The following is a 23843-nucleotide window of genomic DNA, read 5'->3' on the forward strand; positions in this document are numbered from 1 at the left end:
ACGTTATGCACATGTACCCTAGAACTTAAAGTATAATAAAAAAAAAAATAAAAAAAAAAAAAAACAGAGTGGACTAATTCCTTTCTTTATATCACCATGAACACATGGTCCTTCAATTTATTTACATAAATATGTAAATTTAAAACTTTTAGTTTAATTTAATGCACAGGAAATGTTCCATACAAAGAGGAGTTACTGCATTCTAAAATTTTGTACTCTTTCAATGTTTTTTGAAATAATAATGCTTCTAATTTTAATATAATATTTTTATAATTTTAAGTATGGCATACACAAGAATATTCCTATCAAGCTAATGATTTTTAACTTTTACTTTAAGTACAAGGGTACAAATGCAGCTTTGTTATAAAGGTATATTGCATGATGCTGAAGTTTGGAGCGTGACTGAACCTGTCACCCAGGTAGTGAGCATAGTACCCAATAGGTAGTGTTTTGACTCTTGTCCCCTTTCTTTCACCCCTTCTTGTTTTCCCCAGTGTCTGTTGTTCCTATCTTTATGTCCTTGTTTACCCAATTTTTATTTCCCACTTATAAATGAGAATATGTGGTATTTGATTTTATGTTTCTGTGTTAGTTGGCTTAGGATAATGGTTTCCACTTGCAACCATGTTGCTGGAAAAGACGTAATTTCATTTTGTATGGCTATATATTATCCTAGGCTATATATGTACTACTTTTTTTTTTTTTTTTTTTTTTTTTTTTTTTTTTTTACATCTCATCCACTGTTGATGAGTACCTGGGTTGATTCCATGTCTTTGGTATTGTGAATAGTGCTGCAATGAACATACTGGTATATGTGTCTTTTTGGTAGAATTATTTATTTATTTATTTATTTTGATACATACCCAGTAATGAGATTGGTGGGTTGAATGGTGGTTCAGTTCTTGGTTCTTTGAGAAATCTCCAAACTGCTTTCCACAGTGGCTTAACTAATTTACATCTCTACCAACAATGAACAAGTGTTCCCTTTTCTCTGTAACCTCACCAACGTCTACTATTTTTTGACTTGCTAGCAAAAGCCATTCTAATTGGTGAGAGATGGTATCTCATTGTGGTTTTTATTTGCATTTCTCTGATAAGTGGTGGTGTTGAGCATTTTTTCATATGTTTGTTGGCCATGTGTATGTCTTCTTTCAAAATATCTCTGTTCATGTTCTTTGCCTACTTCTTCATGGGGTTATTTTATTTTTATTTTTTACTGGCTAAGTCCCTTGTAGATGCTGGATATTAGACCTTTGTCCAATGCATAGTTTGCAAATTGTTTTTTCCTATTCTGTAGGTTGTCTGTTTACTTTTTTAAGAGTTTCTCTTGCTGTGCAGAAGCTCACTAGTTTAATTACGCCCCACTTGTCAATTTTTGTTTTTGTTGCAATTGCTTTTGAGGACTTAGCTGTAAATCATTTGCCAAAGGTGACATAAAGAAGGGTATTTCCCATAAAAATTTAAGATAGATGAAAGACTTACGTAGAAAACCTCAAACTATGAAAATCCTACAAAAGCTAATGATTTTGTTTAATCTAATTTTTAACTTTTGTGGGTACATAGTAGGTATATATATTTATGGGATACATGATATATTTTGATTCAGGCATATAATGCATAATAATCACATTATGGTAGATAGGGGGTATATCCATTTTCTCAAGTATTTACCCTTTCTTTGTGTTACAAATGATCCAGTTATACTCTTAGTCATTTTAAAGTGTACAATAAATTATTATTGACTTTAGTCACCCTATTGTGCTATCAAATACTAGATCATATTCATTTATGTTATTATATTTTTGTACCCATTCATCATCTCCACTTCCCTCAACCTCACCCCACTACCCTTCCAGCCTCTGGTAACCATCATTCAGCTTTCTAATCCTATGAGTTCAATCCTTTTAATTTTTAGCTCCCACAAATACGGGAGAATATGAAGTTTGTCTATACCTGGTTTATTTCACTTAATGACTTCCATTTTGTTGTTGTTGTTGTTGTTGTTGTTGTTGAGACAGAGTCTTGCTCTGTTGCCCAGGCTGGAGTGCAGTGGGGCAATCTTGGCTCACTGCAAGCTCTGTCTCCCGGTTTTGGCTCACTGCAAGCTCTGTCTCTGTCTCCCGGTTTCGGCTCACTGCAAGCTCCCGATCTCGGCTCACTGCAAGCTGTCTCCCGGCCATTCTCCTGCCTCCCCAGCAGCTGGAACTACAGGCGCACACTGCCACGCCCAGCTTTTTTTTTTTTTTTTTTTTTTTTGTATTTTTAGTAGAGATGGGGTTTCACCATGTTAGCCAGGATGGTCTCGATCTCCTGACCTTGTGATTCGCCCGCCTCAGCCTCCCAAAGTGCTGGGATTACAGGCGTGAGCCACCACTCCTGGCCTATGACTTCCAGTTTTATCTATGTTGTTGCAAATGACAGGATCTCATTGTTTTTGATGGCTGAATAGTACTCATGGTGTATATGTACTGTTTTTCTTTATTCATTTCTCTGTTGATGAACACTTAGGTTGGTACTAAATCTTGGCTATTGTGCAGAGTACTGCCATAAACTTGAAGATACAGATGATTCTTCAATATACTGATTTCGTTTCTTTCGGATATATATCTAGCAGTGGTATTGCTGGAACATATGGTAGCTCAGTTTTTCGAGGAATCTCCAAACTGTTCTCCGCGGTGGCTGTACTTATTCACATTCCCACCAATAGTGCAGGAGGGTTCCCTTTTCTCCACATCCTCTCTAGCATTTGCCTGACTTCTGCACATAAGCCATTTTAACTGGGGTGAGTTCATACCTCATTGTCATTTTGATTTACATTTATCTGAGGATCAGTGATGCTGAGCACGTTTTCATATGACTGTTTGCCATTTGTATGTTTTCTTGAGAAATATCTATTCAGATCTTTTGCCCATTTTTCAATTGGATTATGAGACTTTTCCTATTGAGTTGTTTGAGCTTCTTATATATTCCGGTTACTAATCCCTTGTCAGATGGATAGTTTGCAAGTATTATTTCCTTTCTGTGGACTGTCTCTCCACTTTATTGATTGTTTCCTTTGCTCTGCAGAAGCTTTGTAACTTGATGCAATTCCGTTTGTCCATTTTTGCTTTCGTTGCCTGTGCTTGTAGGGTATTACTCAGGAAATACTTGCCCAGTCCTATGTCCTGGAGAGTTTCCCCAATTAAAAAAATATATATATATATTATCAGTGTCGTAGTTTGGGGTCTTAGATTTAAGTATGCTTAATCTATTTTGACTTGATTTTTGTGTGTGGTAAGAGATGGGGGTCTAGTTTCATTTTTCTGCATATGGATATCCAGTGTTTTCCAGCACCATTTATCGAATAGACTGTCCTTTCTCCAATGTATGGTCTTGGCACCTTTGTCGAAAATGAACTCACTGTAGATGTATAAATTTGTTTTTGGGTTTTCTTTGCTGTTTCATTTGTCTGTCTGTTTTATGCCAGTACCATGCTGTTTTGGTTACTATAGCTGTATAGTATAATTTGAAGTCCATACCACTTTAAAAATCAAAAATTGGTGAAAAAACAGGGAGTGAGCTAATACATGATTATGTTGTTGCATTTATGTATCTTACATTTGGGCTAGAATTTGTCATAGATGATTGCAATATTTTGTCTTTGTATGTGGGGAACAAAAGAGACCAGATAGCTTAGCAAATTGAGTTGTTAGTAACGTAGGCTTCAACATATAGTATTACTTTTCTTAAATGAATTTTCTAAACAGTTTTGTAAGGCTAATGTTGTTTATATTCAGTTTTGTTAAATAACACTGTACACTCCAATTTTCTTGATTCCTCTAGGTTACAACAGTTACATTTCAAGATTTGCCAGGCTGTGTTCTTTCTACACTGGCAGAGTGTACAAATCTTCAGTTTCTATCCCTTCAACGCTGTGGATTAACTTCTTTGCACAGCCTGAGTAATTGTAAAAAACTTAAGTACATTGATGCACAGGTATGCTCTCTGTCCTACTGTTATTTATTTTATAGTAAAATGTAAAATGGATTTGTGTTTACATTTCAGAAATGACACTTTTGAAGAAACAATTATTAAACTAACCTGTAACTCAGAGCCTGAAGAGATCAAGTGGTGTAGTAAAGTTTTGAGACGCAGAGAGGGAAGTTTATTGGATGATATGACCTAAAATGACTTACCTCTTTTTGTAGCTAATATGGTTATGGTTTTCATTACTTTTGCTGCACAGCAAATGACTATGTTACTTAGTAGTTTCAACCAACAACCATCTTATTTGTTCATGGTTCTGTGGGCCATTAATTGTGACTAAACTTGGCTGGGCATTTTTTCTGATTTTTATTGTATTTACTGGGTCTCTTATGTAACTGTAGTGAGATGGAAGCTAGAGCTAGAATATCCTAAATCACTTACCTTATATGTCTGCTGCCTTGGTAGAATTGTCTGGAAGATGGGAGTCTCTCTGTTATCTGGGGCTTCTTTCCAGGGTGTTTGTAGGGTATTTCTCAAGAGCAGGATCTCAAGAACCTAAAAGAGATGCTGCAGTGTGCAAGTGCTTATAAAACATCTGCTTACATTGTGTTGGCTAATGTTTTATTGGCTAAGCCATGAGGTCATGTGGAAGGGGACTGTATGCATATGTGAATATTGGTTTCTGATGTTTACTGGGAGCTACCAAAGTAAGAGTCTATTAAAATCTATCCTCTGGCTCATAATGATTCACATCTTTCCCACATGCAAAATACGTTCATATCCCAAATACACCAAAGTATCATTAACTTAAGGCATCGGGCTCAAGCTTGAAGCACAGGCTTTTCTCATCTAAATCAGATCCAGGTGAAGAGGAGGCTCATTAGGTCCAGTTCCTTGGATGCATCCACTGAGGTGAAGCCCGCTCAACTCAGATATCTGCAATCTAAAATTAAAAATTATCTACTGCCACCCCACATACAATGGTGAGACACGGCTTGATTACCAACAGTAGCCATTCCCATTCAAGATGGGAGAAACAAGAATGAAAATATATTCACTTTTTAAAATTTATATTGTTTAAAATACTTGTTATCCTCTGTGTTTTAAAACAATAATATTTAATACATTAAAAATTAATTATTTATTAGTTTACTTAATATTTTCATCCAAATAGTATAACAGTTTTCAGGGTTATCTTAGAAGTTAAAGATTCAGATATTAATTTGGAGATCCTATCTCAACTTTCCTCTTTTTGAAAGCTTTAAATGTTTCATTAATAAGCCATTGAAGTAAAACTAATTGCATTTGTTCTTTGCTTCAGGAAAACCGTATTGAGGCTATTGACTGTGAAAATTTGGAAAATCTCTGTGTTGTTCTTCTTAATAAAAATCAACTGACTTCTCTTCATGGTTTGGATGGCTGCACTAATATTCAATGTCTTGAACTTTCACATAATAAAATTACTCGAATTGGTAAGCACAATGAAATTTTAATATTTAAATATTTATTTCTCATAATTTATTTTGTTTTATTTATTGCTTTTTAAGAGTAGGCCGCCATCACAAATCTGCATATTTTATTTATGTTATACTTTTAAAATCTAGATTAGAAAAATACAATTTTTTTTTTTTTTTTGAGACGGAGTCTCGCTCTGTCACCCAGGCTGGAGTGCTGTGGCCGGATCTCAGCTCACTGCAAGCTCTGCCTCCCGGGTTTATGCCATTCTCCTGCCTCAGCCTCCTGAGTAGCTGAGACTACAGGCGCCTGCCACCTCGCCCGGCTAGTTTTTTTGTATTTTTTAGTAGAGATGGGGTTTCACCATGTTAGCCAGGATGGTCTCGATCTCCTGACCTTGTGATCCGCCCGTCTCGGCCTCCCAAAGTGCTGGGATTACAGGCTTGAGCCACCGCGCCCGGCCACAGAAAAATACAATTATTTTTAATGTGTATAAATGGGAATATGCTCTCCCACCACTGGCAACTCTGTAGTTGTTAGCAGACCCCCAAGTTAGTATATATGCTTCTCTGTTTCTCTTCCTACATCCAATAGTGATCTGAGCTCTACGGGAATATAACACCTTGATATTGTGCCTTGATATTTTTATGGATCCTATGCTTCCCAAATGCCTCAGCAGTTGTTGTAACTGTTTGCTGGTAAACCTTTTTCATCACCACTCTCATTAGCTACATACATCACTTGGACTAATCTTTCCTTCTTCAGATAAAGTTGCTAAAACTACATGAAAGATTCTTCAGGCTGAATCTCCCTAAACTTCTCAGTCCCTCCAGAGCTGTATCTGCATATCTATGTAACTATATTGACTTCCTTCCTTATGTCTTATAATTTGTATAGGTAGCAATGAAAATCCCTTTTCTTACTTAAAGACCAGTCCTTTTATTTTTTTGTTTTAGCAATTTTTTTTGTGGACTCAAGTTTATCTTTTATTTTTTATTTATTTATCTATTTTTATTTTTTTGATAAGGTCTTGCTATGTTGCCCAGGCTTGTCTCGAACTCCTGGGCTAAATGGATTTGCCCACCTCAGTTTCCTGAGTAGCTGGGACTACAGACATGTGCCACTACAGTCAACTAGTCCTATTTTCTATAAATATTCCCATCAGCCCTTCTGGACCTTACTCCATTATTTTTCATCAGCCTTCTGTCAAAGTGTTTCTATTGCTGTGCCTTTTCTCTCACATTTCTAAATGAAAATAAAAACAAAAACAAAACAAAACAAAAAAACATTTCCTTTTACCTCACATTGAGTTCTGTCTTTGCCTCCCTTCTCTTCTTCCCCTTTATTGTCAAGTTTTGGGAAAGAAAGAATGTTTTGTGTTTGCTTTCACCTCTTATTACCCAACTTCCCTCTTCTACCCACTGAAATGCGACTCAAGTTACTTCTGCATTATTGTCAGCATGATGATTCTGAAGTAAAAATTGTATTATTCACCTCCTGGCTTGAATTCCTCTTTTTTTTTATTATTTTATTCATTATGAAATTCTCAAGGGCCTTGGTAGAGGGTTAATAATGGTTAATGAAAAATCAAGGATTGCCAAAAAGTTGGGAACTGGATTAACACTTTACTTTGATATGGTACAAATGGCTGAAATATTGGGCTCCCAGAGGATACCATACTGTCCACCTTTTCAATCTTATAATCATTAGAAAGTCTAATCTAGACTGAAATATCAGAGTAGAATGGGCATAGATAGGGGAACAGTAGTAAGCTTAATTTCTGTGTTTAGTCCTGGTTCTACTTATTAGTTTTGTTTCTCTGTGTATGTTTTGCTTTTTCTTTTCTTTTTATTGTGGAAAATTTCAAACATTTATAAATGTAGAATAATACATGGAAATTCCATATAACCATTAGTTATATTAAACATTTGCTTCATCTTTACTTTTTTGGGGTTTTGATTTCATTTTTTCTTTCATAAAGCAGATCCCCAGACCATGTAATTCCATTCCTTCATGCTTCAGGAGACAATTTTCAATAATATGGCCCTCTCTTACTTAACCCCAGTGCATTATAACACCTAATGGAATTAATAATGAATCCTTGTATCAACTGATAGTACATAATCAAATTTTTCTAATTTCCTAAGTGTCTGGGTTTATTGGAATCATAATATCAATAATGAGTATATATTACATTTATCTAGGACTTTGAAGTCTCTTTAAATCTGCAGCAGTCCTCACGGCTTTTTTTTCCCCTCCTCCATTGATTTGTTGCAGAACCTGTGTGAATTGTCTTATGGAATGTCCTGCCTCAGGCTTTGTCCATTTACATTTTTTAGTTTTATTGAAATTGTTTCATTAAACCCTGTATTTTCTATAAATTGAAGTTAGTTAAAAAAGGTTTGATTAAATTCAGAAGTAAACTGCTTTGGCAGGAATTCTTCATAGATGGTGTTCTGTGCTTTATATTTGATTACATCAGCAGTCATACAGTATTTGACAGTTTACTTTTAGTGATGCTACACTTGAGTGTTGGGTATAGCTGACGATAGTCTCAACACTCCATTATAAAGTTCGCCATCAACCTTTCATCTAATGTTCATCCATTGATTAATATGACCTGGATCAATTAATGCAGCAGAGGATATGATTCGTGAGTTTTCTATTTGATCATTTCTTCCACAGCCTTTAAGCTGGAATTCTTTAATCAGTTAGAACTATTTTGTTATCCCAAAATGCTTTGTAGCATAAAGTCAGGGCTAAATGCTTACTATTGTATTATAAACTCTTAAAGTCTTAGTGACCCTAGTTACTTTCAGTGGTGCTAACTTGTTTTTGGTTTGTTTATTTAGTTTGTTTTACTACTTGTTCTACCTTTCTCTCTCTCTCTCAATATTCTTATGAAAATATACATTTTTATAGCTCAGAATATTTTAGTCAGTTGCTCTGTTATTCATTTTGATACTCTAATTGTTTTGTGAACTTGAATTGAGGATGGCAAATATACTTTAGACTTACAGCTGTATTCATATTTTCTTCCACTATATTCCATGGTTTGTGGCAACATTATTATAACCACGTGCCATATCTTATCCATAAAATAGCTTCAAAACAACAATGCCACTATAACTATTGACAATGTAACTTATTGTCAATAGTAATTTTTTTTTAAGATTTCTTTACATTTTTTGTCCTTGCACTATCCCAAACAGATATGATTAAAATAGTATGTTATAAAATCATTTGAAATATTTTATCTTTGGGAGTAGGTTATAAATTTGATAATTTAGTTTTCTACTAAGTTGATAAATTAATTCACTTTTCCCATTTGATTGTGTTTAACTTTTATATGTAACACAGATTCATGATTCCAAAATGAAAACTACATGAAAAAAGCATACTGAAGATACTGTGCTTTAGTTCCTGTCTTTTTCACTCTTCTCTCCTGTTTACTTTTATATGTGGAATTTTTGTATAATATGTACATACATAATATGTGAAACATATATATGTGTGCATCTATATATTTGCACATATCTAAGGAAATACATGTGTGTATGCTAATCCTCTCACAAAATGTAGCATATTTTAAGTACTGTTCTTTATCTTGCTTTTTTCACTTAAAAACTTATTATGGAATTTATAATTCTTTTTCCGTAGCTGCTTAATTTTCTGTTGTGTGAAATGACCAGAGTTTTCCCATTTTTGCCTTGCTGATGGATATTGGATGGTCTCCTATCTTCCACATTACCATAATGAATATAACATCTACTTAATTTCATATTTGGTCAGATATAGCTTCAGGTTAATTTCCTGCCATTTGTATCAATGGGACAAAAGATACCAATAATTTAGGAAGATAGTGTCAGAATCCCTTTATATATATTGTGCCTATTCTCATGCTGCTGACAAAGACATACCCGAGAATGGGTGATTTATAAAGGAAAGAGGTTTAATGGACTCACAGTTCCACATGACTGGGAGGCTTCAAAATCATGGAGGAAGACAATGCAAGAGCAAAGGGACATCTTACATGGCGGCAGGCAAAAGGACTTGCGCAGGGGAACTCCCATTTGTAAAACCACCAGATCTTGTGAGATTTATTCACTACCACAAGAGCAGTATGGAGGAAACTTCCCCCATGATTCAGTTATCTCCACCTGGCCTACCCTTGACGTGTGGGGATTATTACCATACAAGGTGAGATTTGGGTTGGGACACAACCAAACCATATCTTTGCCGTTTAGTACTTTTACCACATATGCGTGATAATACTACTTTCTTGACTTTTTCTTTTCTGTTTATTATGCTGTCTTTTCTGTTTTGAGTTAAATATTTAATTCAATTATTTTTAAATTTTTTTATCATATTGATATACTTAAATCTATAGATTTTCCTCTGAGCAGTGCTTAGTCTGTAACTTCTGACATGTAGATATTTTCATCATTTTTATAATTTTAGAGTTTTTAAAAATCTTTTATCTAAGATTTAAAATTTCCAAATAAAAAGGTCATTTTTTTGTTGATTCTTTTTGTTTTATTGCTTTATAGCTGGAGAATAATTTTTGTGCTATTTCTCCTTTTGGAACTTATTTTGGCTCTCTTGCTAATCTAATATGTGGTCAATTTTCATGAATGTTTTAGATGTACTTGAAAAGGAGGCAGGGTTTTTTTTTCATTATTAGGATAAAGAGTTTGTTTTATATGTATAAGATCTACCTTACTGATAATTTTTCTTAAGGTGTTCTGTTTGTTTGATTTACTTTGGACTGAGGAAGTTGAGTTATTGTGAATTTGCCTGCTATTGATTTGTTATTAATCAGCCTTTTTTTTTTGGTAAATCCTTTGGTTTCTGTTTTGTGAATGTTGCTGCCATGCAATTTTATAAGTGCCTTATCCTTATTGTAAATTTTAGCTTTGACTGTTGTTTCCTTCATTTTCTCTTTAATATCTTAGAAACTAAATTCTACCTTGTCTGATATAGTTTATTTTTATCTGTGTTTGCCTACCTGGCCGTCTTTTTTATTTTTAACCTTTTGAATTAAATTTAGACATTTATTTTATACAGTATAGATTTAGGTTTTATTTTTTGCTCCAAGTTTAAATTTTTTTCTCATATAAGCTATAACCACTTGCGTTTATTAATTCACCTTATATATTTGGTCTTAATTCTGTCATCCTACTCAGGATATTCCTTCTTTCTGGAAGAAAACCTTGTTGACAATACAGAGAGTCTGCCATCACTTGGGCACCTCTGCTTCTTACTTATCCCTCACACAAGTCTGGATTCCAACTGGATTATGTTGGTCCCAGACACCTATTACCTCACTTACAAAAAAATTCAGATTGTAATTTCCTTATCTCTCACTTACACTGGAATTGTAAGTTATGTTTATTTTTTATTTTGTTACTCTTTATGGATTTCTAGAGGAAGTATTGGGAGCGTTGGATCTAGGCAGTCACCATCATCTCCTTTACTTTTTAAAATATGGGTAAAATATAGCTGTTTTCACAAAATAAGCTTTATTTTGCAAACATTTCAAGGCACACTTTTGAAAATATAATATATAATATGCTTTAATGTATTTATTTGCCCACGTTCTTTTGCTGCTGCTTTGGGATTATTATGACTTCTCCCATATGGAAATGTTGATAGTTTTGACACAAATATTTTTACTTTAAAATTTTAGTTTAAAATAATTTTGTTGTTGTTGGACTGAAGGCAAGTGCATTGATAATGTATGTTACTATATTGGCACACACTGAAGCAAACTTTAAAAATAAAAAAAGGCTGTTTGTAAAACAGAAATGCTTGAATTCCCATTTACTTCATTTTCATTGCCAGCAGTGCTGTATGGAAGTTTTTTTATAAGTAATGGATTTTCTGGGATAGGATATCAGCAAGATTTATGTGAAAACTGCCATAGTATTAATTGATGAACCTGAGATATCTCTGTGCATGCAATACAGAGCAAACAAGGTAAAAAACTTCTTTGGTGTCTGTTGGGTACAATGAAAACACTGTATTTATTGAGTGTGAGAATAGTATACATGAGAAAGTAGATATTCTGAAGAGCAGTTGGAGTCTGTTTTTCATCTTCAGGAACTGCTTAGAGATTCTGGTTGAGCTAAGTGAAAAGCATAGATTTTGTCTTTCAGTGATATATTGATGCTAAGAACTCTTATGAAGGGACACAAAGATAGATTTGTGTTTATAAGTTAGTGAGTTATTATTCCGTGCTATAATATTTCTTAAGGAGGTGAATAAAATTGGAAGCAATACCACAATATTTCACGTTGATAGTTTCAAGTTTAATTTGTTTCTAGTTCTTACTGTGCTATAGTTATCACAGTAATTAATATGTAATGTTAACTCTTATTTTTATTAGAAAATATTAATGTACATATTTATTTGGTTGAGACTATTTGTATTTAAGTGAATGAGAACAGTGAATACTTCAGTCTTTTTAAGGCAATTTATTTGAAATTAGTTATGAATGTTTTCCATTCTAATTAAACTATGCAGTTGTAAAAATAAAAATATGCTGTGAAATATTCATACCAATTTTATTTTATTTTGTGTGTGTGTGTGTGTACATAGTAGGTGTATATATTTATGGGATACATGTGATGTTTTGATACAGGCATGCAATGTGAAATAATCATATCATGGAAAATGGGGTATCTGTCTCCTCAAGCATTTATCCTTTGTTTCTACAAACAATCAAATTACAGTCTTTTAGCTATATTAAAATGTACAATTAAGTTATTATTAACTATCATCATGCTGTTGTGCTATCAAATAATAGGTCTTATTCATTCATTCTGATTTTTGTTTTCCTTCTGTTTTTAATACATTAAGCAAGCATCTCCACTTCCTCCCAGCCCCTCACTACCTTTCCGAGCTTCTGGTAACATCCTTCTACTCTATTTTATGACCAATTTTAAATAAGAAAATCTTTCATGTTGTCCTTTGAAATTTCCCATAAGTAAATTTATGGCAAAATTGGTAAAACTGTGTTTTCTTTATGAGATGTGGAAAAAAAAATATTGAATGAATGTTGCCACATGATTGTTAAAGTTTATGAAATGGTTCATGGAAAACCTTTAGTACTTTGCATTAGTATTTTTGAGTTAGTTTTTAAAATAATAGCCAAAGCAAATGAAACATGGGGATTTATAATTTAAAATCTAGTTGTCTTTGTTTATCTTAATTTATGTTGAATTTCATTAACTTTCTAGCAGAAAGTTTTGAAGCTAAATTAATTTTGAATAAATCCATATTTGAAAAGTTATTTTATACATTTTATTTACATAAAAATACAATTTAGTATTATATAATAATAACTTTCTTACCAACAGGTATTTAAGTGCTTTATACAAATTAACTCATTTGCTTTTCACATCACTGGCATGAGTTAGGTACTATTAAATGTTTTATGCTGGGCACAGTGGCTCATGCTTATAATCTCAGCACTTTGGGAGGACAAGAAGGGAGGATCACTTAAGGCCGGGAGTTCAAGACCAAACTGGGCAACATAGTGGGGCCCTGTCTCTACATTTTTTTTTTGTTAGCCGGGTTTATTAGGCCATTTATGCATTGCTACAAAGAAATACCCAATACTAGATAAAAGAAAAGAGGTTGAATTTACTCATGGTTCTGCAAGCTTTACAGGAAGCATGGTACTGACATCTGCTTGCCTTCTAGAGAGGACTTAGGAAGCTTACAATCATGGCAGAAGGCAAAGCTGGAGCAGGCACGTTGCAAGGCAAAAGCAGGAGCAAGGGAGACAGAATGTGGTGGTGGTGGGGATGTTACCATATACTTTTAAACGACCAGATCTTGTGAGAACTCCATCTCCAAGACAGCACCAAGCCCTGATGGACCTTCCCCCATGATCCAAACACCTACCAGCAGGCCCCACCTCCAGCACTGAGGATTAGAATTCAACATGAGATCAGGGACAAATATCCACACTGTACCACTGAGCATGGTGGCACACTCCTGCATTCCCATTACTCGGGAGGCTGAGTTGGGAGGATCTCATGAGACTGGGAGGTTGAGACTGCAGTGAGCTGTGATCATGCCACTGCACTCCAGGCTGGGCGACAAAGGGAAACCTTGTCTCAAAAAAAAAAAAAAAAAATTCTGACCCCACCAGATAAGAAAACTGAGACACAAAGAAGTAAAGTAAATTGTCTAAAATTACACAGCTAGTAAATGATAGAGACAGGATTTGAAACTCAGCAGTCTATCCCTAGTGCCTAAGTTTTAAATTACCTTATTGTTCTATTCTTCTACTTCTTTAATAAATATACATTTAATAATTAAGATTATTACTATTTTTATACTACATTAAAACTATGCTGAACAAATGTAATGATTTTGATATTTTTTCACAATGAAAAAATTTATTGAGTACCTATATGTATAAGCGCTTTTCCAGCACTGAAATATTTCTGGGGATGTAGCAATAAACAAAATAAATGATTATCTTGACTTTTTCCACCCATAACAAATGACTCTCTTGACTTTAATATCATAGTGATATACATTTTCTCTCTCTATATGGAATTGGAGTAAATTATTTCTTTTATTAAATATTGAATAAAAATAAAAACTATAAATATAATGTTAACATGTAAGAGTAAGTGATTATTTTAATATTCTTGTTCATGATATTTGTCTCTACGAAAACTTTAATCTGAAAAAAACATTTCTTTAATTGAAGCAATATGGTTGTCAATTTATAAATTTCACATCATATATTCCTAAAAATTATCACTGTAAATAGCAGAGATACTAAGAGTTTTTTTCCTACTTTATTTTCTAGATAATATTGCTTTCTGGAAAATTGACCACTAGTTTCATAAATATGAAAGATTAGGAAATAATTCAACATTTTCATACAGGCTTGATTGCTGTGTCATGGCTCATAGTGCCTGGAATAATTCTTGCTTTCAAATGTTGTCTTTGAATCATTGGGAGGAAAAATAAAGAGAACTCTCTAGACATTTTGCTTATAAGAATCGTTTTCACTATTACTTATTCCGTGATTTTTTGTTTTTTGGAGTCCACTAGGTGGTGCTAGCTTACTTGTTAGTTTTGAAGGGCAACACAATGCTTAGTGCTAAAAGGGATCTTAGGTTATCTCATGAGTCTAGGCTGCTTAGTTTACAGATGAAAAAACACGCACATAGTTTTCATCTAACTCATGACAGAGGTAGGGCTGGGATCCAAGTTTCCTGATTCCTGTTTCAGTATTACTCTTTCTAAACAACATATATAATCCTGAAGTGCTTTTGCACTAAAATTAAAAAATCTCAAATGCAACTTTGTATATTTGTACGTGTGAATGAAAAACCACCAGACGTGGCAATCAGTGAACAGCTGAAGGTGGCTGATCTCCAGTGAAAAACCTCCAGCCTAATTTAACATTTTTAGTTTTGCTGTTCCTTACACAATTTTCTCCCCTGTCGCAGGAATGTTTTATTAGACCATTGGCTCACTTCTGTGGGAAGAATTATTTGAAATAGGTATGTGTAGAAAGTATGGCTGAAGGCTAAATTTGCCATGGGCATGAGTCCCTTGAAGAGGAAACACACTTGGCTTAAGTTTTATTCTGTGAGATCTAGGAAACTTCTAAAGAGCTGTTAAAAATATATTTAACCAGTAAACTCAACAATATTTAAGCAAGTCTTTACTTGTGTTATATTTAAGTCCTTTGAAAAGGCTCTTTCATATTTTTGTGGCTATGGTTTGTTTTATTTTGAATGGGGTGGGGGAAGAAATATCAGATGTTTTATCTGGGAAAGAATAATTTTCTTAGAGACGTTAAGGAATTAATGGTATCCTAAGATAGGACTTGCTCTAAGTTTATTTTGCTCAGTTGTCAGCCTTTATATGACAATAAAGAGTTTGTAAAATTAGGACGCGCATGGTGGCTCACACCTGTAATCACAGCACTTTGGGAGGCCAAGCTGGGCAGATGGCTTGAGCCCAAGAGTTCAAGACCATCTTGGGCAACATAATGAGATCTCATTTCTACTAAAAATAAAAGAAATAAACAAAAAATAAGCCAGGTGGGGTGGTGTATGTTTGTAGGTCCAGCTATTTGAGAGGCAGAGATGGGAGAATCACTTGAGCCTGGGGGATCAAGGCTGTAGTAAGCTGAGATCACACCAGTGCACTCCAACCTGGGCACCAGAGTGAGACCTTGTCTCAAAAAAAAAAAAAAAAAAAAAAGATTAAAGATAAAGGGTAGCAACCTACTTTAACTTCATTCACATCTAGAACCCACCCCCCACTTCATCCAAGTGCATTTATGGATTCAATTACTGTTTAATCAGTTGTAAATAGATTTTTTGGAATGTATATTACTATTCTCTTTCTCCTTTAATGTTTGACTCAAAATTCACCCTTCTCTGAAGCCTTATTTGGTCACCACAAATTTATAGTTTTAAACTCCTTGTTTTATTAAGAATAATTATCGGGAAATAATAATAGGTATCATTTTTTGTAGCTATCATGTGAAAATCCTGTATAAACTACTTTAAAATATTATTTTAAATCCTCATAATGAGATGAAGTCACCCTCACTCTATGAATAAAAGAGCTGAAGCTCAGAGAAGTTAAGTAACTTGTCTACCTTCAAATAGCTAGTTTGGGAGTAGATCTGTTTTTTCACAACTCAGGACGGCCTACTTCACAACCTACATATTTTTGTTATACCACCTGCCTGTTGATTAAGTGTGGTACTGATAATATTAGCAATGACTCTCATGATTATTGTAGTTCAATCTTTTTATTCTTTTTTTTTTTTACTTTAAATGTTTTTGAGGGCATGCTATTTGGTGCCTGAAAATTTCTAACTGTTATATGTTTCTGTTAAATTGACCAGTTTCATCATTTTAAAATGTCGCTTTTCATAGGTTGTAAAGCTTTCTGCTTTAGCCTTCTGTGTCTTATATAATTAAATGAGCTTTCTTTTAGATGCAGGACTGTTTTACATTCTCAAAAATTACTGAGGACCTCTCTCAAATAACTTATTTGTATGAGTTATGTCTAGCAATATTGTCAAGTATTCAAAGAAAACAAAATTTTTATGTTTTATTAATTCATTTAGAATTTCAAATAATAAACCTTTGGATTCACAAAAAAATTTATAAATGTTGATTCTGTTTTCTAAACAAAGAGTTATAGTGAGAAGAAGGGTATTGTTACACATTTTTGTAAATCTCTTTAATGCTGACTTAACACAAGACATCTGGGTTCTCATATTTGCCTCTGCAGTCAATTTGCTATAATATCACCAGTCATGTGGCCTCTGGAAAACTCCACTATACTCTCTTGACCAAATGAGAGTGAAGAACGCAAATAGCATTTTGGAATTATTATAAAAACAGTGCTGACCTTACAGAACTTTTAAAAGTGTCTCTGGGAGGTCTCTGGACCACATTTTGAGAACCACTAGTTTAGTGTTCACATGAAATATCTTTTTCTTTTTCTGTCTTTTTTTATTTTTTTTCAGACAGAGTCTCACTCTACTCTGTCTCAGCTCACTGCGACCTCCACCTCTTGGGTTCAAGCAATTCTCCTGCCTGAGCCTCTCAGGTAGCTGGGATTACAGGCGCATGCCACCATGCCCGGCTAATTTTTTGTATTTTTAGTAGAGACAGGGTTTCACCATGCTGGCCAGGCTGGTCTCAAACTCCTGACCTCGAATCCACCTGCCTCTGCCTCCCAAAGTGCTGGGATTACAGGTGTGAGCCACCGCGCCCAGCCTCTATGTTTTTACTTAAAATATTTCTACAAATTATGTTTCCAGTTTGTCTCTTTTGTAACACGAAAATTTGATGATTTTGTTATTGCTTTATCTGGACTGGCTTACAAACTTTAGCTTTGATTTGCAGCTATTCATCATTAGCAATTAATTATAATCATTAATTTCATGTAATCATTGATATATTTGAGATTAAACAAACTCTTATTATTTTTTATACTGTTCATTCTGCCTGTTTTTTTCTTTTTGCCTTTATTTATTTGTTTTGATTGAGGTTTCAAATTATTTCATTTTTCCTCTTGTATTTACCAGCTACATATTATTTTTCTATTCTTTTAGGTTGCTATAGATAATATGACTATACCAATAGTAGTAGTATTCTGTAATAATACAGTATAAATTTTCCATTGCTCTTTATTTTGTCTTTCATCTACAATGTTCCTTCTGCCTAAAGAATATCTATTAGTATTTCCTTTATTGTAGGTCTTTTGGTGATGAATTTTTCAGATATTATATGCTTAAGTATGTTTTTAATACACATAAGCACACACATACCCACAAACACATATACGTACGTGTGTGTGTCTATTTGAGGTATAGACTTACCATTTGTATTGCAATTTTTGCATTGTAAATATATTTTATTATATTCTAGCTTTCCTGGCTTAAGTTGATCCTTGAAATATCATTTTATTTTTCCATTTTTGAGATTTTTTTCTTTGTCCATTTTGGTTACCTTAATATTCGCTCTGTTTGAATTCATTGCGCCTCCTAAATCTGTAGCTCAGTGTCTTTATTCAATATTGAAAAATTCCAAATATACATGTTTTTAATGATTTAATATATGTTAATAGATATAATTATTATATGTAACAATAAATATTTAATGTAATATAAAGGGCATAATATATTTAATATCTTTTATATGCAATGTATGTCCTGTAATTTTCTTATATATGTATATTTCTTATAATTATATTTCATTTGTGTCTCCTTGTATTTATCCGGATATTTTCTTTTAACTCAATTTACAGTTTCCTAGTCCTTCAAGTATATCTAATATAATGTTCAATTTATCCATGAAAGTGTTGTTTGCAATTGTTGTAGTTTTTTGTTTTAGAATTTTTACTTTTTTTTTTTTTTTTTTACTTAACATTTAATTTGCATTTTTATAGTATCTAGTATTCAGGTATTTAATTTTAACTTTTATTTAACATGTTCAGCAAAGTTTTGTTATGTTCTGTGTCTGATAACTTCATTATCTGGATTTCCAGTGGGTAGTTTCTATTGCTTGTTGTTTTTCTTTATTTTTGGTCAGATTGTGTTATTTTCTTGCTTATTTTTTGTTATTTGACAGACAGAGAATACTATGAAAAAAAAACTGGAACCAGTTAGAGGCTAGTATATTATTATTTTCCTCTAGAAGTCCTTATGTTTTACTGAGGGCAATCTCTGTGTAGCTAAATCTGTGCATTGATATTGAGATTATTTGAAGTTTAGCTTCAGTCCCTCAGAACCCATTCTAGATTTGAATGATTCTTAATCTTAATGGATAGTGCATGCTGATCCCAACCAAAAGTAAGGTGGGGTTTCTTAGGCCTACTCTGATGAAGAGGGCCCTAGAAGCCAAATTGTGACCTCCTAGGTTTGTAAACTTTCTTTCTGAGAATTACTAGATATCCTGAAAGATGTGATCTTCTCACTTCTGGATCTTAACCCTATGATTTGGTGTAGTATCATTTTAGTCCTTTAATGTCTTGAGCAGATATGTTTATATAATTTTCATTTTGTTCTAATTCTCAACAGATGAACTGTTCTTCATTACCTAGTCCATTAGTACTATACCCAGAAATCTTGTGCAACATATTCTATTTCTGTTTCCTCTCCTCGGTTGTCTTCTTTTGGATTGACCTTTTTTTTTTGTCATTTCCTATTTTATTCATGAATTCCTTTAGTAGCTATATACTTTATTAATTTAACGGTCACTACAGAAATTAAAAATGGACACAATTTATCTCAAGTTAATCAATATCTTTACCTCCTGTCTCCTGACTTACGGGTGTGTGTGTTGCAGGATTTTAAATGTATTTTTATTTAACTCTGCAAGGAAAATATAATGGTTATTTTATATAAAGTTTAATTATATTTGCTCACATTTGTCATTTTTATGCCTTTTATTTCTTCTTCTTCTTCTTCTTTTTTTTTTTTAAAGACAGATTCTCACTCTGTTGCCCAGGTTGGGGTGCAGTGGTGGGGTCTCAGCTCACTGCAACCTGCGCCTCCCAGGTTCAGGCAATTCTGCCTCAGCTTCCCGAGTAGCTAGGACTGCAGGCGTGTACCACCAAGCCTGGCTAATTTTTTTTGTATTTTTAGTAGAGATGGGGTTTCACCATGTTGGCCAGGCTGGTCTCAAAGTTCTGACCTCAAGTCATCTGCTCGTCTCGGCGTCCCAAAGTGCTCAGATTACAGGCATGAACCACCGTGCCAGGCCTCTTCTTTTATTAAAACCTTGACTCACTTTTCTTCTTTTTGATATAGATCCTTTACATTTTTCTCTAGTAAGAAAATTGGTAGGTAGAAAACTCTACTTAATTTTGTCTGTAAATATCTTTCCTTAACATTTACTTAAATCATAATTTGTATTTTTCTAGGTCGAAGTTTATTTCAGTAATTTGCAGATATCAATCTATTGTTATTACTATTATTATTAATTTTTACTTTCACCAATGCTGTTAAGAATGCTATTGGTTATGTTTGGACTTTTGAGGATATTTTCTGTCTTCGTCAAATATCTTTTGTTTGTCTTTGCGATTATGCACCTTTACATTGATGTGTCTAGGAAGGGATTTCTTTTTGATTCATCCTATCGGGGCTTATTGCAATTCATGCATCTGTGGATTGCTTTTTAATTGTATCTATTTGTCTGCCATTATTTCTTCAAATATTTTTTCCTTTTCATTTTGTTTTCTCCTTCTGAAACATTATGTGTGTGTGATATATTTATTTTTATATCCTTGACTCTAGCCTTCATGTTGCCTGTATTCTATATCTCTATCTCTCTTTGATGCCCATAGGTAATTTATATGTATACATCAATGTCCCAGTTGACAAACTTGAAATTGCTGTTAATCCAGGTCATTGAGTTTTAAAACTTCAGCTAATTCTAATTTCCATGTGGTTCTGTTTCTGTGTATTATATTACTTCTGCTAACTCTTATGATAACATATTGCATTGTGTATTTCATGCCTTTTATGGTTTGGGTTTGGTTTTCTTGTTTATTGTCATCTTTTTATTTGCCCTGGAACATAAATTCATGGTTATTCTTAGATTTGGAATGAAAGTTTGGTCTCTAGAAATAATTTTTCAGGTGGCTGGGAATGCAGTCTACAATCTTTAATGGTACATTTCTAGTGGTGGTTTTCTGATCACTATCTGAGCAAATCCGAGCTAAACAGCTTGTGTTTATTATTTTAAAAATGAGATTTTTATCCCACTCTACCGAATATTGAGATTCAGGATAAGAGATTTAACTTTTAGCAGCATTTAGCTGATTGATATTCCAGCTTTATGTGGGACTGTAGGTTATATCTGTCCATCTTAGGTGCATTTTGAATTCTGTTTCCTTAAGTTCTGAGGCTGCAGAAATGGACTGTCATATTCATCAGTATAACAAATTTTCTCACTTTAAAAAGTGGCTTTATTGTTTTGCTTATCTCTCTTTGCTTACCGTATTTATTTAGATTTTTGAATGATAATTCATTACTTTCATAGCAGCACTTTTAGAAATATTCTAAAAAATGATGACTATTTTTAGTTGTTTTCAGAGGTAAGGATGATCAGGCTATTTGAACAGAAATTTCTGAAAATTGATTATTAATTTTTTTCTAAATAACTTTTTTTTTTTTTTTTGAGAAGGAGTCTCGCTCTGTCGCCAGGCTGGAGTGCAGTGGCCCGATCTTGGCTCACTGGAACCTCCACCTCCTGGGTCCAAGTGATTCTCCTGCCTCAGCCTCCCAAATAGCTGAGATTACAGGCACGTGCCACCACACCCAGCTAATTTTTGTATTTTTAGTAGAGATGGAGTTTCACTATGTTAGCCAGGATGGTCTTGATCTCTTGACCTCGTGGGCTGCCCACCTCAGCTTCTCAAAGTGCTGAGATTAAAGGCGTGAGCCACCGCACCCAACTTAGTAACTTTTTGTCTACATAATTAATACATGCGTATTGTCTACAGATTATACTGTAAAATGATAAAGTAGTAATCCATAATTATATCATCCAGATACAGCCAGTGTGTATGAGCCTTCCAGATTGTTTTCTGTGCATTTGAAAATTCACTGCTGTAATTCTCTTAACAATAAATTGTATTTTAGATGACAGTAATTATTTTTCTACTTGAATTTATCGTATAAGAGATACTTGAAAGCAGAGACTCTGTCTTGTATTATTTTCTGTCTCCCAGATGCAATGACACAGTGCTGAAACTAGTAAAACCAGTCTCTTATGAGTTTTATGTCAGAGTAAAACTATTTTTGGAAAAATAGATTTTCATATGTGTGAAAATGTAGAGAATATAACTGGTTTATTTCTGTTTGCATATAACATATTCTATGCCAATTATTTCAAGAAATTAGAAACAAAAATCACATATAAGTATTAAGAAAATAAAACTATAATAAAAATAGCAAACACCTGAATAGAAATTCAATAATCTTTGAGTACCACCAAATGTAAACACTGATCAAAATGTACTCATACATGAAGGAGACATATCATATGAAAAAATGTTGATCAAAATAATAATTTATTTGAAATGAACATTGTAATAATTCAGCCAATGATGCCTACTTTTTCTATATAAATAAATGTAGTTAGGGTACCGTTTAATTAGAAAAAGTTCAGGTAAATAATTAGGTAATTTTTAATTGAATATTAGAGAAAATTTAATAACACTTGTTACTGCTAGAGTACATGTAAACTGATACGTTTTAGGCATAGATTTTATATTTTAATGCTAAAGAAATGTTTAAAGTTTTAGTACTGCTTTTGAAATGATGACATCTGAATTTTACATTATTGAAACAGAATATCAATTTTAATGTTTTAAAAGTACAGTGAGGCTGGGCATGGTGGCTTACACCTGAAATCTCAGCATTTTGGGAGGCTGAGGGAGGAGGATCCCCTGAGGTCAGGAGTTCAAGACCAGCCTGCCTAGCATGGTGAAACCCTTTCTCTACTAAAAATACAAAAATTAGCTGGGCGTGGTGGCACACACCTGTAGTCCCAGTTACTCAGTAGACTGAGGTGGGAGGATCATTTGAACCCAGAAGGCAGAGGTTGCAGTGAACTGAGATCTGAGATCACGCCACTGCACTCCAACCTGGGCAACAGAGTAAGACTCCATCTCCAAAAAAAAAAAAAAAAAAGTACAATGATTTATAAAGTAAGTCATTCTGGAAATATATTATGGTACTAAAAATCATTTTATAATGCAAAAAGCATCCACATGTCAATTATGGTTGTAGTATTTATTCTCAGCCAATTTTCTTGCAGATAATTTACTAAGATGAGACATAACATTTGTTTTTTTGTGCTTTTTTCCCCCCCAAATTTTATTTTAGTTTCATGGGTTGTATTAGTCTGTTTTCACAGTGCTATAAAGAAATACCCAAGACTGGGTAATGTATGAAGGGAAGCGGTTTAATTGACTCACAGTTCCGCACAGCTGGAACAGTTCTGCACAGCTTGGGGGCTTCAGGAAACTTACAATCATGGTTGAAGGGGAAGCAGGCACGTCTTTCATGGTGGCAGGCAAAAGAGAAGTAAGCAAAGGAAGAACTTACCAAATACTTATAAAACCACCAGATCTCATGAGAACTCACTCACTATCACAAGAACAGCATGGGGGGATCTGCCACCATGATTCAATTACCCCCGACCTGGGTCTCTCCCTCAACATCTGGGGATTACAATTCAAGATTTTGGTGGGGACAGAAAGCCTAACCATATCAGGGGGAATATGTACAGGTTTGTTACTTGGGTAAATTTCATGTTGCTGAGATTTTATGTATGCATAATCCCATTACCCAGATACTGAGCATAGTATCCAATAGATACTTTTTCAACCACTCCCTGCTTCACTCTCTCCACTCTAGTAGTTTCTACTATTTGTTATTCCCATATTTATGTCCATACATACCCAATGCTTAGCTCCCACTTATAGTTGAGAATATGTAGTATTTGGTTTTCTGTTTCTTTGTTAATTTGCTTAGGATAATGGTCTTCAGTTGCATCTATGTTGCTGCACAGGACATGGTTTCATTTTTCTTTATGGCTATGTAGTATTCCATAGTGTATATGTACTACATTTTCTTTATCCAGTTCCCTGTTTCTAGTCATCTAGGTTAATTCCATGTCTTTGCTGTTGTGAATAATGCTGCAGTGAACATACAAGTGCATATATCTTTTTGGTAGAATGATTTATTTTCCTTTAGCTATATACTTAGTAATGGTATTGTTGGATCAAATGGTAGTTCTAATTTCTTTCAGAATTCTCTAAACTGTTTGAACAGCCACTGAACTAATTCACATTTTCACCAATGGTGTATAAATGTTCCCTTTGCTCTTCAACCTCTCCAA

General features: G+C 33.8%; 1 protein-coding gene across 1 annotated transcript in view; it reads left to right on the forward strand.

The window, feature by feature from the left end:
• The window catches only part of LRRIQ1 (leucine-rich repeats and IQ motif containing 1), a 214737-nt gene that overhangs the window by 29237 nt on the left and 161657 nt on the right, over positions 1-23843 (forward strand). Inside the window, 5 exon segments of the mRNA XM_011934139.1 lie at positions 3823-3975; positions 5288-5438; positions 10608-10648; positions 10650-10754; positions 10756-10801. Of these exon segments, the coding sequence (XP_011789529.1) occupies positions 3823-3975; positions 5288-5438; positions 10608-10648; positions 10650-10754; positions 10756-10801 (496 nt within the window).

This window comes from Colobus angolensis, unplaced genomic scaffold (assembly GCF_000951035.1).
Source record: "Colobus angolensis palliatus isolate OR3802 unplaced genomic scaffold, Cang.pa_1.0 Scaffold131, whole genome shotgun sequence".
In the NCBI taxonomy this organism is placed as follows: domain Eukaryota; kingdom Metazoa; phylum Chordata; class Mammalia; order Primates; family Cercopithecidae; genus Colobus; species Colobus angolensis.